We start from the raw sequence: 17,935 nt of genomic DNA, 5'->3' as shown, positions 1-17,935 counted from the left end.
AACCATTGTACAAAGGCTGGTAAAATCCATCTCTTAAAGGACACTCTGTTATTCAATATTGAGCCCAAAATCTCTTCATCATCACACGGTGTGTGGATATCAGCAGGAGACGAGAAACAAGGCAAAGTGACAAACACAAGGCAAAGTGCAGTGGGAGCTCCTAGATCAAAGGATGAGGGTCAAAACATGAACCCAAAACCAACAAATACATGTTACAATCACGCCTCTGGTGCTGCACAAACTTTTAATGCCAAATAGAAACATAAGGACATAGATACAAGGAGTGTTTAAAAGAAAAAGTAAGGAGCCCAAAAAAAAAAAAAAAAAAAATTAGGGAAAAAAAACCTATACACTTTCATTTTCTATTTCTTTTGGCCTCTAAGGTTGTGCCATCTTTGAGTGTTTCCCGAGCATCATTGTCCATACCAAGGCTGAAGAGTGCGGCAGCTTGAAGATAGAAGGCAGTTGACCAATCAGGGGAGACTACTTGTGCTTGCATTGCATCTCCTAGAGCTTCTTGTGGCATCTCATTCATCAAGTAACACAAGCAACGTCTTGCAAACACAGTTGGTGACACCATGGTCCCACCATCAATGAACTACACACAAAAAAGGATCGAGCAAATTTATTTCTTATCATGCGGGCCACCTATACAAAGTAAGGCTTCAATTATGACCACTTGGAACTTGAATAGGGTTTTGTGCTAAACACCTATGACACTGATCTCAGGATATTTTCATAAGCTGATAAGAGATCACAAACTTCAAAAAGCTCATTTAATTCAGCTCATGAAAAGTAGAACTTCTCATATGACAATTTGTTTATAAACAAAATCCCCACTCCCACAGTTGACAAAGTCTAAAGTTTATTTCCATGATGCAGGAAAACAGATGCATGCATCTAATTGCTCTAACAATTTCTTTAGTATTTTATTACTGTAAATTGATGTTTAATTTATGCCTGATCATGTATTTCAGCCTGTATTAATTTTTGGGCAGCAATGCTTACTTAAAGATGCTGTAGTTTCAGACGAATCACTTACTTGTGTGTAACACTCAATTGCAGTGGTGAAGTCTTTAGCTCGAAATGCAGTGTCTCCACGCTTCTTAGAATTCAGGGTCTCCTGTATTTGATTTGTCCACATTTGGAAAGACAGCTGCACAGAAAGGAAAATTCAAAACATGGGGCATTGAATGATAGCATCTGGGAGAAATCAAGTTCAAATTCACTAAAAACAATCTGCTAATACAGATGCAAGCAATTGAAGTACTTTCACGTTAGGCTTGAATCATGAGATGATGCATTGCAGATAAATTAAGATGTTTAATTTGGCATGCCATGTAGGATCTCCAAATTGAAACTAAATTATCAAAGGGTCTGCCAGAATGGTAATCCTAAACACACAGAATATACCATGACAATGCATGGCATACCTAACTAATAAAAAAAGTAACCTAGGTGACTTTCTATACTAATTGTCATAAAGCATGCTCTTAGTTAACCTAATTTTCTATACATAACTAATGAGTTTAAAGACAAATTAAGTACCCTTCCTAATTAAGCATGCTCTTCGATTTCCAAATTTCTATTTTGTTTGGGTGCATGAACTTATGATTTGGCCAAGACCAATCTTTCCTATTGTACATAGTTCAGGTTAAAAATGACAGGGGAACCTACAGACTCATGGTTGAACAAGTAGAAGATATACTGGAAAAGTGGGTGGTAAAAGTTGTAATGGTTTATACAATAATATGCACAAAAAAAAAAAAAAAAAAAGTGTTTCTAAAAGGCAATTGTTTCAAATAAATTGGTAAATAACAAATTAATGAGCAACAAGATAAAAATAACATTTAAATAAAATAATAGAGGATTTGATTTTTGCCACTTTTTTCTTTTTCTAGTAGAGGATCAAATTCAAATCACTAACCTCATTCGCCACCCCTTCATCATCCTTGTATCCAACCTTCTCCAATATTTCATGAATTGCAGTCAGATCCATTCTTGAGCACGCTTCACCTAGAGGCGTCAAAGGTAGCGTTTCTGCTGGGGATACAGTTTCTTGTTGAATACCCATCAGAACGTATGATGGTACCTGCTATGAACCTTGATGAGAAAATATATAATATCTTCCAAGTAGTCCTCATTCAATTCTAATAATGCAAACCAGATTTAAACAAGAAGTCAGGCTTGGCAGAGTAATGCACTGCTGAAGCAAAGATTTCAGTGTGAGTCTGTATGGGAATTATTGGTTGATATGCACTAGTTCATCAAAGCCATGAAATTGCACCAACCAAATGCTTCTATCAATAGTCTCCTTACGACTAGACTGAAGTCCCTACAGTCTTCATCGCAGACCAAATTCAACAGTTACTGTTAAATGATCAGGAAGATTCCATATCATCCAGGCGCCAAAATTTTGATGACTTAACACAGTTAATCAAAGATTAAAGCTGTCATATACAGTTCCACTGATAGTTTAATATCAAATATATGCCCTATATAGGGAGAATGGGAAAATCTATATCCCAATCCTTCCAACAAAATTTGTAAGTTTCTGTGAAGAAATATACAGAAAAAGAATAGCTTTGTTCCTTAAGCATGGATAAAACAGTAGGTACTGATAGCTAAGAGCATTCTATAAGACATTGCACACAGTAGAGTAAAGCTGTCAGCTCAAGACTATAAAGGCATAGGCAGAGGTCCACATAGATCACTTGCAGACTTGCAGTTACAGGGCATACCCAGTTCCTTTATCAAATGAAAATACTGAGACATTGAATATTTTAAAAAATGCTGGCAGGTGCCCTGACACAGGCCTCCCACCCTATAAAAATAAAATAAAGAAAGAAATAAAAAATTAGCAAAAACAAAAATCTTCCTATAGGTTGGATACAGGTACGGAATAAAGAAGTGAAGTGTACCTCAGTTTCTTTTTGAAGAGGAGTCAGAGAAGTCACAAGAGATCTAGCATTTGGCCTCTCACGGGGCTCATACTGTAAGCAACGTGAAGCTAACCGCACTAATTCAGTTCCATCATCATTTGAGAAATGGCCCTCCAAACATGAGTCCATTAACATCAGAAAATTCTTGCCACGTATCAGGTCAAGTGCCTGCAGAAATTAAATAGGGGGAGTACCTACATCAACTTTCTGTAATCTAACAAAATTCTTATTTTTTATTTTTTATTTTTGATAACCGAGGAACCTTCCATGTTCAAGCTATGGAGACCCAAACCTTGCAATGCTGACCAACCCCACCACAACCATCACCGAGTAATCAAAGGCAATAACTTGACAAAATTATAATCATTCTTGTTTATATTTTTTATTTTTTGCCCTTTTAAGTGTTGACAATGAGCCAGATGCATGTGGCTGCAACTTTAACCACATTTGAAATATTTAACTCAAATACAAGCACTTGAGCAAAACAAAGGCAGTCAGTGCAGAGAAATACTAAGTATTTCAACTCATTTTGATGGTTCTAACATTTAAGTTACATAAATGTTGCTGAAGCTAAAACTAATTAAGGCCAAATTGGTACTCAACCTTAGGGATTAAATGCAAGAAAAAAAATGCGCTAGACTTGAACCTCAAATAAATGTTAAACAACATCTCAAAATATTTTTTATAAGCACACAATACACATACACACACACACACACACACACATGCTCCAAATTACACAGGAAGTATACAAAGAGTGCCAATTAAAAGAACAAAAAAGAGAGACATAGGTCCGTCACTCTTCTACTTCAAACCCCACCAATCAACAAAATCCACCATAGACATTGATGTCTCCTCTATACAATGCCTAATACATTTCAAAAATTTACTCAAAAAAGGATTCGAGAACTTGCTCTGACTGTTCCATATTGTCAAAAGACCTATTTCATTCTCATCAGATTGTACAAACTAAAACACAAAGGGGCAATCATCCAAATTCTTTTCACCAATACCTCAAATTCAATGCAATAAAAAGGATGGATTTGCAACTTTTACAAATTATCCTTTTTTGAATAATCATCTTTAACAGAAAATGAAGGGGAAAAATTGTGTATAACATACAAACTAGTTTGACAGTGAATAAGCATCAAAAATCCCTATAATCTAGTGGAATTTCAAGGGCCATAGCTGCTTGCTCATCTCTGTTGCAGTTGAACTCACAGGCACAAAATCAGTTCTTGCTTCTTTATATACACCTAGATTTGAGGCTTGTAGCTTTTAGATTAGTGTGCATTTTATACCATCTTATCAAAGTAATTTCATCACAAAGTTGCAAAATGGAACAGAATGATCAGTAATGGAGCATGAATGCTTGAAACTTCTGAACAATTTATGTGATATGAACAAGCCATCTCAAAGGATATAAGATGTCAGATTATGCATACAGATTGATGTAAGACAAGGATGCCCTAGCATTCCATTAGAGTACACATCATAAACAAACTAGGATCCATGATAATTAGTTATACCTAAATTGGTCAATTTATGCCTGTAATCACTTCAGTGTGTTTGCTGCACCAACTTATGAAGCAATTACGTGACTTCTTTGATAAACAGAACAAACAGATTCATAAATGGAGCATGAATTCATCTAGACTTCCAAAAAAGATGTAAGGCATGGGCAAGCAATCTTATAGGACCTAAGAAATAAAGTTATGCATATAGATTATCTGAATGCAAGAAATGGTTGCCCAGTTCTCCTTAGAATAAACATAAAAAACTATGATCCACGATAGCTAATCCTGGTCTAAGCATAAGAGGTTAGGGAAGCAACTACTTTGAAAAACAGAACAGATAGATTCATGAATGGAGCATAATTCATGGAAAAAGTGATATGATGTGGGCAAGCAATCTTAAATGACCTAACAGGTCAGATTATGCAATACAGATTATCTGAATGCCAGAAATGGCTGCTCAGTTTTCCATTAGAATGAACAATAAAAAAATTAAGATCTGTGATGCCTAATCATGCTCTAAGTAGCACTGGTTAGGCAAACAACAACTTGACCTTTTTGAAAAACAAAACAGAAGGATTCATGAATAGAGCATGAATTCATGTAGACATCCAAAAAAGTGATATGAAATGGGAATTTTAAAAGACCTAAGATATCAGATCATGCCTGCAGAACATCTGAATGCAAAAAATGGCTGCCCAGTTTTCTATTAGAATAAACATCACAAAACTAAGATCTGTGATAGCGAATCATGGTCTAAGTAGCACTGGCAGGCCTTTGAACACTTCAATTGGAATCATTTTTTAGGATGCTCCAATTTAGATTTTGAGGCTCTAACAACAGCAGAAACATAAGTTGAAGCAAAGTTTCTGAAAACTGCAGAAGACTGGAGCAGGATATATTGTTTCTCTCTCTATATACTCGTGCTCATTAGTCCAATGTTGCATTTGATCACCAGCAAACAAGCTGACAATGGAAGCAGGCAAAAGAGGATAAAAAGAGTTGTTTTACCACCCCATACTCTTATAAGTGTCATATGGCCTAGAAATCCCAAAATCAGTCCAGAAGCACACTCAAGTGGATGAAATCTAAGTCCCAAAGTCTGACCTTCTTGTTAGTCAGAAAAAAATGGTCAAATAATTTTTTTTATTAAAAAAAAAAACAAAAAAAACATGCAGTGTGAAAGCAGAAGTTATGTAATAAACTACATGCTGACATTTAGGCAGTAACACAATGCAAGCTCACTTTTTAATAGACATGATTAAATCCTAACTTAATTTCTCTAGCAAAGAGTTTCCACAGAATGTCAAGAAAATCTGTGCATGCTTCACCACCAATGAAAATTAGTAGAGGGAATGGAGCTTACATGGCTTGGGGGGATATGTTTTCCACTGAGAAGATCAAGCAATAGTGTGCCAAAGCTGTAAACTACACTTTCAGCAGTCACTCTACCTGTCAAACGGAAGCATACATCACCTCAGTTAAAGACTTGCGAATGCATGAGAAATGTATATCATACATGTATGATATTGAGATAAACAGGAAATAGGAATATACTTGGGTTTGTGATCCTGTTATTCACAATCATTCCAATCTGTCTTTGATGTGGGAAATAAATACTCCTTTGGGTTTGCATGAAAGCATTTAATTTTGAAAAAATAAATTGGTATACTGAACAAATCAACATGCATATTGGAACAATTGCTTAGTTTTAAATGATTTTAGTGTGAGTGATTGTGTCATGCTCTTGACATCACTCTCTAATGTGGCCATGCAAATTTGTGAACTATCTAGTTGGATGTTGGAAAGAAAATATTTATAAATAAAAATTAGTAGAAAAAGTCTCCCCACCTGAAATTAGTTGAGATCCTCAATTTTGATCAATGATAGTAATTGTTCTTATTATTATTGATTTTAAATAAATTCTTGCCAACAACAAACTCCAATTGGGATCCACAAGCTTATGGGGTTTGTTGGAGGACAAGGTTTAGGGCCTGATACAAATACTTCCATAGTAACTTAATAAATTATAATGTGTATACCTTAGGGCCCCTGATAATGATAATGAAAATATGATATCTTTTGCGGCCAGAAGCCTAAGGGACAAGAAATGGGTGCTCATGTTTAGCCTAGCCTAAGAAAGAAAGATACTTTCTCACTAAATAGTAGCTTAGGGGTTCCCAGCATCCCCAGCCTTTTTCCTTTCCTGTAATGTTCATGTCAGTAGTAGTTGCAAAATGCCTAACATCCTTATTCACATTTTCAAGTTCTTTTAACATACTGCAATGGCAATAAAACAAATAATGCTGCATGCCCTTTGCATGTGAAAAGAAGATCATTATAACATCACATAGCATTCCACTAGCTATTACCTGTTCTCAAGTATTCTGGCGGGGTGAAGGCCAAGTTTGTACTATAGCTTTTGCCATCTCTGCTATTCTTCATAAGGCCAAAGCAGGAGAGCCTGGGATTACCATCCTGTAAAATGTTGATTCACCATGAGTAGACTAAAAAAACTAAAAAATAACAAACTGAAAAGGTCAATAAACATGACAGTGAAAACGGTGAAAGTACCTGATCAAACAAAACTCTGTAAGCATTCAGGTCATGGTACAATGCCCGCCCTTTACTACTGCAGTATTCCAAAGCTTGTGCCAAATAAAGAGCCACTCTCAGCCTCATTGCCCATTTCATGGGCTGTGCCTCCCCTAAACCAAGTCAATCAATGCCAAGTAAAGCAACATCAAATTTTCAGGTAATAAATTACCTACCATATTCTAATTATTGAGGAATACTGCCCCTCCCAGTCCCATCACTTCATTATTTATTTAAAACTCAAATCACCAACAACAGATTTCCCATTGACGTTAGAAAAGGTTCTGCCACACCAAATTTCAGATTTTCCTGAAAAGGGTGATTTTCAGGGAAAATGGTGTTTTTTCTGACAAAATCGGTATGATATAAAAGTGGTGCAGTGATAGTCAGTGGGTTACTTTTGTCACTGCTACCATTTAAAATCCCAATTTTGGATAATAACTCGGTACAGTTTGGAGTACTTTCTAGTGGGCACGCTTCCTTGCCATATAAATCCTTTTATTCATTTCATTTTTGGGGCTGTGTGCGTTGCAGTACACACATCATGCACATAACATCACCTAGTAGAAAGCAAGAAATGCTTAATAAAAATTAGTTAACAAAAAGCCATTCACATTATATGCAATACATTTTACCGCAACAAATTCAAACAATAAGAAGAGAGAGAGATCTACTAAAGAATTGGTGAAAGAAATTTACAATGGAAAAGGTGCTTTGAGAGAGTTTCATTAGGCATGAACTCCGCAACAAGCAATCTCTCTTCCCCTTCACAGCAACATCCAATCAAATTTGCCAATCGCTCATTTCGAAGCTGCCCCACTGCTCTTGCTTCTTCCTAAAATACAACCAAACGTTTGCTTAGATAAAAACAAATAAAAATAATGCTTCATTTCCTTCCTTAGTGAAGGTAGGAATAAACCAGGGAAGCCAAAACCTCAGCTCGCTCATCCTAATATGACTGTTTAGAAACAAGAGCAAGATTAGACACAATATTTCCCCCTTTCCCTTTCCATGATTTTTTTTTTCAGCAACCAAAAATATGTTACGTCTAACTATCTAAACAAAGGAAAATTAAGCCACATAAAATTAAAATCAAAGTAACAGAGCACAAACCAGGAATTGCCGAGAATCGGGCCAAGCGGACTTATTGAAACGTTTAACAGCGATCCAACGGTCATCTTCGAGCTTTCCTTTGTAAACAACATTGGGAGCTTTCTCACCATGCTCTGACACGATATTATCAGAAGAAAATCCCGACGTCGCAGCTCTCAGTTGGTCCAAGCTAAACTCTCCGAAACTAGGCAATGAGTCCCCTTCATTTTTGCCTCCGTTCTCTGGATCAAACGACGCCAAAAACCCTAATTACCATTACAGAATTGACGAACACCCAACCACCTGATTCCCGAGAAAACCAGAGAAAGCAAACGAAAATGCCTTATATAATGGCATCCTCTCTTCACCATTATTAAGCACTTCCTTTTCCTCTAACTCATTTTTCCCCGAGAACCAAACAGACGGGAAAGAAAACGTCGAGAAAAAAACCGAGAGCACGAGAAACACTTACCGAGATCGAACGAATCCTGGCTGTTTGATTTGAGATGCGGCCACCAGCAGAGCGAGAATTTGGAGCAGCGAGCTCCCATTGTCGGAATCGAAAATTCTAGAGACAGAGAGAGAGAGAAACACAACGGATCAAATCTCTCTCTGGACTAGAAGTATAGGCCTTGTTTGAAGACAGTGAAAACAATGAGAAAATGAGGGAAAAAGAGAAGGAAAAATCAAAGGAAGAATGGCTTTGTTTGTTTAACGAGAAAAAGAGAGAGAAAACTTTTTGGATCCAAGGTTTCTCTCTCTTTCTGTCCCTCTTCCTGTTTCTCTCTCTACATTTCCGTTTTCAGCTTTCCTCCACTTTTCTGAATCTCTCTTTTTCTCTCTCTCCACCTCATCATTCCCTCGTTTCTGCTTTTCCCTCCCCTGTTTTATTCTGTTTTTCTAGTTTCTTTTCTGTTCCAGATAGGCACTCCACTGCACTCCCACGCTCCATTCCACCGCGTACACCTCACTACAACCCTGCATAAGCCCTTCTCGGAATTGTCCAAACTGGCTCTTAAATTTACAATAGCTTTGGGTGCTACGCCTTTATTAGTAATGTTCTCTAGCTACCATTTTAAAAAATAATTATATAAACTAAAATGATTAAAAATAAAAACATAAAATATAAATTTTATTTTAAAAAATATTAAAAATATTTCAGATTTTAAATTTTTTTTTTCGAAAACAGTTATAAGCAGGCCTAAAAGTCTGTCACCAAATTTTTTGTTTTCATTTTAAGAATTTATTTAGTTTTTTAAATCACTTTTATTTTTTCAATTGCTTAAAAGATATGAAATAACTACTTCTTTCTTAAAGGAAAAAGAAAAAAAAAAATGAAATTGCTCCATTATTGGAGGAAGGTTTAGCACGCGCCTGATAGCGCGTGGGACAGTAGGTCGTTCATAGTGTTCATGATTATTTTCGCCACGTCTTTGAACTGATCGGGGATTGAGAGAAACGATTAATCGCCGAATCACGTTGCATTCATGTGGGTCAAAGTCAAATGAATCAACGGCGTGAATGAGACCACCTTGGACCATAGTTTTGGTAAAGTATTGAATTAAATAATGTGCAGTCATTGTCATCATATCCTCCTGAAAATAGGCTTCCACTTGGGACTTTATTATCATTATCATTAATTTATTTATTATTTTATTTTTAAAATAATATAATATTCAAGTAATTAATTTTAAGAATGAGTGTATCTTAATGATTTTGTGGCACATAGGGAGAAAAGGTTTTATACTTTAGGGTTGGTTAGGATATAAACCGAAAAGTTTCTACTTTTTCACAAAAGCTCTGGCCTGAATTTTTCAATGGTTTATGCTATTTTCTGTTTCAGATGTTTGCAGACATCACATATTTTTTTGTCTTACAACTCAAATATCTATGCTGCTCAAAATCTCAATTCATCGGGTCTAACTATGTATTTTGTACTAATTTTAAAAAATATTTTTAAATTTTTTAACACTCGAATGATAAAAAAATTTAAATGTTAAAAAAATTGTAAATATTTCTTAGAATCATTATAAAATTAGCTCTTAGAGTCGTTTCATTGTAATTCTAAAAAATATTTTAAAATTTTTTAATACTTGAAATTTTTTATTATTTAAATATTAAATATCCCTACTGAATTTTAAATATCCCCACTAAAATATCGGATAAAACAATAGAACCGGATTCGGTACAAAGCAATGAGATCGAAATATTCCATCTCATTGGTTATGTATCGATAGTATGTATCCATTGGGGACTCGAGCGGGACCTTAAAATAAAATAAGAAAATAATAGTAAGGAAGAAGATGTGGCTGAAATGATGGAAAAGGCAGTGAGTGTGAGCCGAGGCTGTTGTAGATAAACTTTTCCAGCTCAACATGTAGCTTGAAAAGAAAGAAGGAAAATGAGTGAAGATGGGCCTCGCATTGCCATCATCTAACGCATGCAAGAGACCCCCCACAAACACAACTGGTCTCCATCCCCTGGGGAAGCCCACATGGCCAACCAATACCACCCATTATGGAATGTCACCACAGGATTTCAGATATTTGCTGATTTCCTGTCTCCCTCCTCTATACCATGTACCAATAAGGAAATTTCCGAGGGTAAATAAATCACTACGGTTTGATCTACCAGTAGACCAAAAGAGGCGAGAAGATTAAATCAAAGACTAAAAAAAATGGCTCAAAAGGGGAAGCTAGAGAGAAATGTGAATGGGAAACCTACAGGTTTCTGTCAAAACAGAAGCAACTTTGCATGATTGCAACATCTCTCCTTAATCAGTTCATCCCAATAGCTAAAAATGTATATAAAACTCCATTTTAGTAAGAATTAGAAGCAGTCATGGTCAAAATAAAGTTCATATGATACTGAATCAGTGGGTGTAATGCTTTTTCATTTATTGCAGGCAGGAAAACCGATGTTTCAGTCACAAAAGAAGATGGGGTACATGTATTTGTTTTTTATAGCAAGATATGCAGCTGAGCCAGATTTTAAATGAAGTGCATCCCACTGGTATAATGATCACTTCTTTTTTCCTTTCCACATATGTGATATATGTATGATATTAGTAGGGCAGGGGGAGAGGACATGCAACATGAGATAAGAGCAAAAAGGAAAGAGAACAGTCCCTTAACCCTTTGATGAGGAGTAAAACTGAGAGGAGTCATGTGATGGAACTGAGTTTTGTCTCCGATGTTCTTTCACATCCTATAAAGAGGATTTGCATAGAGAAAAGCATAATAAAAGATGGGAGTGGTGGCCCTTGTTGTAGGGCACAAGACAAGAAGCATTATTTAATTGTCACCATTGCCTCATGCCAGCCCCATTGTCTTTGACAAGCCTCACATGCCCACCTCGTATCACTGATATTACAGAGATTTTTTAAAAGAGGGCTTCTCCTATGACAACAACCCTTGTACTTGTTGGCCTAATCTCTCTTTTTCTACTCCATAAGTTTCTCATACATTTAGTTCATGAAAATTCAGGTGAATGTATAGAGACTATCAGATAAGCATGAATAATAAATCCCAACTAGCATATGTAAATAATTTATATGATATTATTGTAGATGATACATCGTACCTCAGAAAACTGCTTCTCTTTTGAGTCTGTGACTGTGACCCCATCAAAGTGGCATGGTCCCCAGCACACTTTTGCTGCCACACAATAATTCATGATCATCATTAGACGAGAACAGCTCACTCATAATCATCACTTGAACAGAACAGCTTACTCAGCTTATCAATTTTTTGCAACAAAGTTCAAGTAATTTACTAACAACATGACGGTGAGATTCTATGAAATTAACAACTGAAAACAAAGGGATGGGAAAGCAAGAAGCTGCATTTGAGAAACCAGGATGGTTCATTTCATTTTTTAAGAATTATACAGATGGGGTTTCTTGGTCTTGAGAAAAGGTTGTGGTAGCATCAGTCTAGGTAAGAATTGTGGTACATATCCCAAACCAAGTAACAGCAGCATGGCCATCTTCAGCTGCTGCTGCTGTTTCGGTAAAATTCACCCCTGTATCAATGGGGTCATCCATCACTGGAGGCAACATTTGTGAAGTTTGAATCCCTAAGGATATAGCTTTACACAGGAGTAATAGGTGATTTGAAGTAACTTTGGTTTTCTATACTAAATCTACAGTGTATATGGAATTCCCATTAGGGAACTTCTTGTGCTCTTCTTTGTTCTTGCCATCCTCATCTTTGGCACTCAATGGTAGCAGTGGCAGAGATATAGTTCCAGGGGATCGGTCGGGTAGTTCTGCAAAAAAATTGGCAATACAAAGAGTCAATGCTACAGTTTACATGAATGTATAACATGGGCATCTCGTTTCTCAAGAATGAAAAGGGAAAAAACACGAGAATGATCCTGTCCTTTGTGAAGCAACTGCATTCTCATCCTCTGTTGCTTGAAAATTTTGTTTTTTTTTTTTTGGAATTGTGTTTAGCTCTAAACAAATCATTTCAACTCCACATAAATACAACTCTTAACTCCGACAAGGCACATTCATACAAGGTGAAGAATCTTATCCAAAAAGAAAACTATTTTTGCATTTTAGAGGTAAGATAAAGAGATGCTGCCACGATGAATGATAGAACCTTGTTTCAACATATAAAAATCATTAAAAAAGTTGATTTCAAATAGACTCTAAGAGAGAAACCTTGAGTAAATAATGCTAAAATGAGGAAAATAAAATTATAGTGCTGACCAGGCAATTTATTGTCAACAAAGAATACCACCAAACTTACAGTGTACCTGCATAGAATCAAACAAAACAATGATAACAAAGAGCAGAACAGTGTTCCTCAAACTATTATTTAAAGAGCAGAACAGTATCCTCCTTTTACCATGCAACAACAACATCAACTGTGTAATGCTTGCGAGAAGCTATAATCAAGAGGCTCTGAATCACAGCAATTAACCAAGAAAATTGCTTAATACACCTGTGAGAATAAGCCACAAAAGTGCCAACAGAATCAATAGAATACTACACATCCACTTAACCACTAGCCACTGAGTTTTCTATATGCCTGATGATAAAAGCTGTTTTGTTTCAGTATACATTAGCATTTGCAATTAGGAAAATAACATAACATAAAAATTGTTATAAAGAGATGTAAATGCACCTAGTACAAGAAAAAAATAAAAAATGAATTACCTCTTGGTACCATATTTTTGATATGTGAGAACAAATACTAAGGTAAAGATCATGTGAGATGAAAATATCAAGTCACCACAGCCATATATAACACCTCGGGGAACTGTACATTGATACAATCAAATGAGCATCATGGTGTAAATTGTGTAATTAAATAGAAATACTAAAAAAATCACAAAATCAAAATTTACAGTTAATTAAGAGAACTTCAAGTGCATTGTCAGGGAGAGGCAGCCTGGCAAGTTTTGAGCCCTGAAAGAGACAGTTGTACCTGATTGTAAACAATTGCTTTGATCACAATGAGTTAAACATAATGAATTAAAATTTTCCATGATAAAAGCAGCATTAGCTGTTCTATCATTTTTACCTCCCGACAATGATAGTTTGAGCCAGGAAGCTGAGTTGAATAGAATGTGATGATCCGGAGAATTTGAGAAGCCTAAGAAAAATACAGTGTACTTAGAAGGAATTTTCATATTGATAGAGCATGACAACACAACCAAACTTTTACTTCAACTATTCTTTCAGCACTATGTACATATATACATTGACTGATGCAGAAGTGAAAGAAATGTTAAGCAAGTCAATAATGTTATGACTGATAGAATCCATTTTCCTGCTCTAGATGTGAGTGAAAGGATCCTAATAGAAATCTTGAAAAAGAACATTTTCCTTCAGCAGGGTGGGAGCTTTACAGATGAATCATTTAATCTTTGTCCACTGTGCTGGAAACATTTCCTGACAGGTATTTTTAGACAGTTGATTGATATAGATTTATGGACAGCTTAGTTTTGTCAAATATGCAACACACAGACAGGTATCATCTAAGAGGTTAACTTTAGCAGAAAAATATTCTCGTTGTGGGAGAGTGGGTCCCTTTACTGTGTTCCCACCTTCTTGCATAATCAATTGAACGACTTTGCTTATGAAAATTCCCAAAATACAACTAATAGAAGGTCACCAAATATAGTTCAACAAAGGATGTACACATGCAGGTGACTCTCTACGTCTCAGAAAAAGAGAAGTGGGTAAATCTCTTTTGCAGCAATTAGCAATTGTGCATTGGCCTGTTTAATGGTTCCAGACATAAGCGCTTGCCTGCTGGACTGAAGTGAATATCGAGAAAAGAGAACCAACTTTTAGTCGTATTCATAAACATTGAACAAATGTATCATATGGAATCCACTTTAGTATCTCACAAGATAAACTTCATATTTTAGATGCACAATATTCTTTAAAAATCAGTTTTAATGAAGGTTGTCTTGAAGCAGTGCATTGGAGAAATTATACAAGGTGATTCTCTTGTGTTGTGACAGGAATATTTCTTAAAAGTCCTGCTTCATTGCTTCTTGCACATAAGGCTTGCACACTGGTAATTTAATGGATATGGAGAGTAAGAAGTAACTTGAAGGCCTTTACATGTTTAGTATTTACTTCAGGTTTTGAAACTAAATTCAAAGTATTGGATAAGTTGATAGGGTATTTTGGGGACTGCAAGGAAACTTTATGGCATGCACAAACATTTATAAAATCTCAAAAGAAGTCTGGAAGCTTCAAAAGATCCATTCATAAAATTGTGTGCCAAAAATTTGGTGCTCTCCTTAAAATATAGAAGAAAAAAAACTGATGACAGCATAACTCGTTGGTAGCTGATGGAACAGCTAGTTTGAACTATAAGCACAAGAGAAATAGAGAATCCACATCCCAATTTTTCAATGAAATATTCAATAATTTTTTCCCCTACTAGAAGCATTAAAAAAAACTTATTTATGCATGCCAAGCAGCCTTCATAATTTTTCTTTGCAAGGGAGATGGAGATCTGGCATATCTAAGGGAAAAAAAATTCAGAGGATGGAAATAGTACATTTATAAGCACCCTAAAGAACAATAAAGATGCTATACTATCATCTGTACTTACAACTAAAAAAGCCAGAACCCGGCACCATAGCAAAACTGTGTAGATTTTCTTGCTCTGGAAAACAAAAGGGTGAAATGTCCACTGTAACAGGAGATAACAATGTATTAGAATAAACAACAGTGGGAAACTTTGGATTCGCATCTCAGCCTAGTAATGATAAATTCAATGACATTGTCACCAATAATAAGGGTAAAGAAACAATAATTAGATAAGATAGGCCATGATGAAAGCATGATTCAGTTATTCCTAACCTCAATAAATGTTTACCGAAGACTGGAACATTACATGGCCTATTTTGATGCCAGCATCCGAAGCTAATAAATAGAAGAAGCTTTGCATACATCAATGTGATAAATGAGTTGTCACTTTTAAACATTGAAACATGACTATTACATCATTGTCTGCAATGGTACCAATCCTAGGTGGAATCCATGTGTTAATGCATATTTCTATACCAAAAAACTGAAAGAAACAATCTTACCAAAATATTAGTTGACAATACAAAATTAAACTGAATATTAATAAGAAACGGACTATAAAACCTTACCAGGAGAAAGGAAAAAAAGATGAAGGTGAATACAGTCTCACTGACGTAAGCCTTGTCTTGACCAAGTTCCTGAAATGACACAATTTTAGGAGAATGGATACCAGTGTAATTTTACACTGTAGATTACAGGGTACAATGCAAAACCCGACAGTGGTACCCACTGGAAGAAGAAAGAACCCAGCATCCTGAAGCACTGGTCCAGGTCTATGTAAATAATGTACCCCTCGAGCAGCCAATCCATGAATGTACTGTAAATAGAACAAACCTACATACTATCAACATCCATATGATTCCAGATCTAAAAAAGTAACAAAGAAGGAAAACAGGAAAAGAAAAAGGATTAAAAGGAGAAGAAACATAACAAATATTGCAAATAGAGAAGCCGCTGCATATGTGTAGAACCCACAAGAACCACATCAGCAAATCAATGAAAGAGAAAAAAATATTCTGTAATGAATAGTCCAATGTAATAAAAAAAAAGTGTTACTAATCAAGATAGATGCACTGGGTTCCACAGCAATTTTCAACCTATCAGTCATAATGGAGAGAGGGGAAAAGAGGAATTTCTTCCCAAAGCCATTAGATGGAAGCCACTCTATTATATTCACAAGAGCAGCAAAACTGTAAAGGGTTATGATAGAAGCACTTGTAAAGGATCTTGCAGTTCTTCTTCAAGCAGAACCATGAGTTAGTCCAACAACATTGAAGTCACTATAGATAACAAGGATGTGTTTAGATGAGAGCAACTATACCCGAAAAACATTGAGCCTCTCCCTAGATACAAGCAGCCTAGCAGTCTACATATGGTTCAACTTGCTGCAATAGCAGAATCAGGATGCCCAGGTATGTTATACAACCCATACAACTTCACCCCAGTGAATCAAAAGCTTCATTCCCAGGCTTATGGAAATAATTTATATTGTATCAATTAGTATCAAAATGTATCTTCGTTGCCATCATCTTCCCTTTTGTTTCTTTAATCAAACCACCAAAATACTAAAAAAAAAAAGTGATTAAGGAATGTGCCAGCAATATGGGAATGCACTGCAAACACCATGATGAAACTTGAAAGAACAAAATCCCAGTTCAACCCTCAGTCAAATAACAAATTAGGCCATTCCTGGATGAACAATCAAAATTGAATGAATGAATAGTACTTTACACAGCAATCCGAACTTACAAACCCATCATCTTGGGGGCATTGAAGAGAAACCAGAGTTTCATCAAACACTGACATTCCAAAATTTTTACTTTTGCAAGCAATAAAAGAACAATTTGATTAAAAACCATTCAAAAACAATCTGAAAACATCAATCTTTCGAAAACTAACATATACTCAGAGCTCAATGGGATGACCTGAAAAAAGAGTCCTGCCAGAAGAAGCTTCCACTTCTGGGCCAGCAGGGGAATTTCTAGCGCCACCTCTCCGCAAATTCTTCTCCATACCTTCACAGAAAAGTAATCAAACAATCAAAATCATCAATAATACAATCACAAGGACACAGAAAACATATATAAATATGATCAGAGAGAGACCTTTGAAGCCCGACGAGTAATATAAAACGCCATTAGAGGAAGAGAATTGGAAGGTGGGCGTCAATTAGTGGAGAAACTCTGTGCAGAGCACAAGTCTCCACATGAAACACTGCGTTTTGGGGCCTCCGAATCGTGTACAGAGGTTGGTTTATTCGAGTCTTCTCTCCATGCGGGAGTGAAATTAACGGATCAACAATTTGAAAAGCAAAACATGATTAGTGTTGTTATCATACAGAATTTTGATCGAATTCGAATTCGAGTTTTTGAGTTTGGAAACAGAGATTTACAGTTAATTCAGTAGTTGATTGGTCTGAAACGCTGCGTTTGGTTCAAGTTTGTTGAAGAAAAGGTCACAGCTGGGTTTAGACTCTGAGAGTATAGACGAAGATGGAAAGTGGGACGAAAATTCAAAGAAAAATGGAGTGTGATGTGCGGTGAGATGTGGACCGTTGATTGATTGATCTGACTAGTTCAGTCCCCACCTTGGGCTGTTTTAGATTTTGGTCTTTCTTGAAATGGGCCTCAAATGTCAGGTTCTTAGCCCAAAATCTTTATGCAAAAAGCCACATGGCATAATCCGATGGTAGAAGAACAACGGAAAATTTTGGGCTTAACATCTTTTAA

General features: G+C 36.0%; 2 protein-coding genes across 3 annotated transcripts; both read right to left on the bottom strand.

Annotated features, from left to right (window-relative positions):
• Positions 1 to 17: 17 nt before the first annotated feature.
• On the bottom strand, positions 18 to 9,008 carry LOC100256923 (serine/threonine-protein kinase BSK5). The gene is made up of 10 exons (XM_010652656.2): positions 8,616 to 9,008; positions 8,165 to 8,385; positions 7,751 to 7,886; positions 7,031 to 7,164; positions 6,829 to 6,934; positions 5,823 to 5,908; positions 2,922 to 3,110; positions 1,928 to 2,092; positions 1,043 to 1,156; positions 18 to 598 (listed from the first exon to the last, which is right to left on the bottom strand). Exons 1-10 carry the CDS (start codon positions 8,692 to 8,694, stop codon positions 356 to 358), a joined length of 1,473 nt encoding a protein of 490 aa, XP_010650958.1. The 5' UTR covers positions 8,695 to 9,008; the 3' UTR covers positions 18 to 355.
• Positions 9,009 to 11,988: 2,980 nt separating this feature from the next.
• Positions 11,989 to 17,754, bottom strand: LOC100246652 (phosphatidylinositol:ceramide inositolphosphotransferase). Of its 2 annotated transcripts, XM_010652657.3 has the most exons (12): positions 17,599 to 17,754; positions 17,312 to 17,469; positions 17,132 to 17,221; positions 15,937 to 16,023; positions 15,776 to 15,844; positions 15,229 to 15,309; positions 13,678 to 13,749; positions 13,502 to 13,562; positions 13,311 to 13,413; positions 13,000 to 13,095; positions 12,861 to 12,907; positions 11,989 to 12,412 (listed from the first exon to the last, which is right to left on the bottom strand). In XM_010652657.3, exons 2-12 carry the CDS (start codon positions 17,342 to 17,344, stop codon positions 12,276 to 12,278), a joined length of 876 nt encoding a protein of 291 aa, XP_010650959.1. In that variant the 5' UTR covers positions 17,345 to 17,469; positions 17,599 to 17,754; the 3' UTR covers positions 11,989 to 12,275. The 2 variants fall into 2 exon arrangements, with proteins under 2 accessions (XP_010650959.1, XP_002280051.1); XM_002280015.4 differs by having other exon boundaries at positions 17,312 to 17,754.
• Between the last annotated feature and the right edge of the window lie 181 nt (positions 17,755 to 17,935).

Source organism: Vitis vinifera, chromosome 6 (genome assembly GCF_030704535.1).
Source record: "Vitis vinifera cultivar Pinot Noir 40024 chromosome 6, ASM3070453v1".
In the NCBI taxonomy this organism is placed as follows: Eukaryota; Viridiplantae; Streptophyta; class Magnoliopsida; order Vitales; family Vitaceae; genus Vitis; species Vitis vinifera.
The sequence above is the reverse complement of the archived record's forward strand: the minus strand, read 5'-3'. Positions and strand labels throughout refer to the sequence as shown.

Excerpts from the sequence above, each read along its gene's own strand:
- LOC100256923 (XM_010652656.2), bottom strand. The coding sequence starts at position 8,694 with ATGGGAGCTCGCTGCTCCAAATTCTCGCTCTGCTGGTGGCCGCATCTC. Across the intron at positions 7,887-8,164 it reads CCGATTCTCGGCAATTCCTG|GAAGAAGCAAGAGCAGTGGG; the intron begins GTTTGTGCTCTG and ends GTTGTATTTTAG. Across the intron at positions 5,909-6,828 it reads GCCAGAATACTTGAGAACAG|GTAGAGTGACTGCTGAAAGT; the intron begins GTAATAGCTAGT and ends TCCGTTTGACAG.
- LOC100246652 (XM_002280015.4), bottom strand. The coding sequence starts at position 17,344 with ATGGCGTTTTATATTACTCGTCGGGCTTCAAAG. Across the intron at positions 17,222-17,311 it reads TTACTCGTCGGGCTTCAAAG|GTATGGAGAAGAATTTGCGG; the intron begins GTCTCTCTCTGA and ends TTTTCTGTGAAG. Across the intron at positions 13,563-13,677 it reads CAAACTATCATTGTCGGGAG|GGCTCAAAACTTGCCAGGCT; the intron begins GTAAAAATGATA and ends TGTCTCTTTCAG.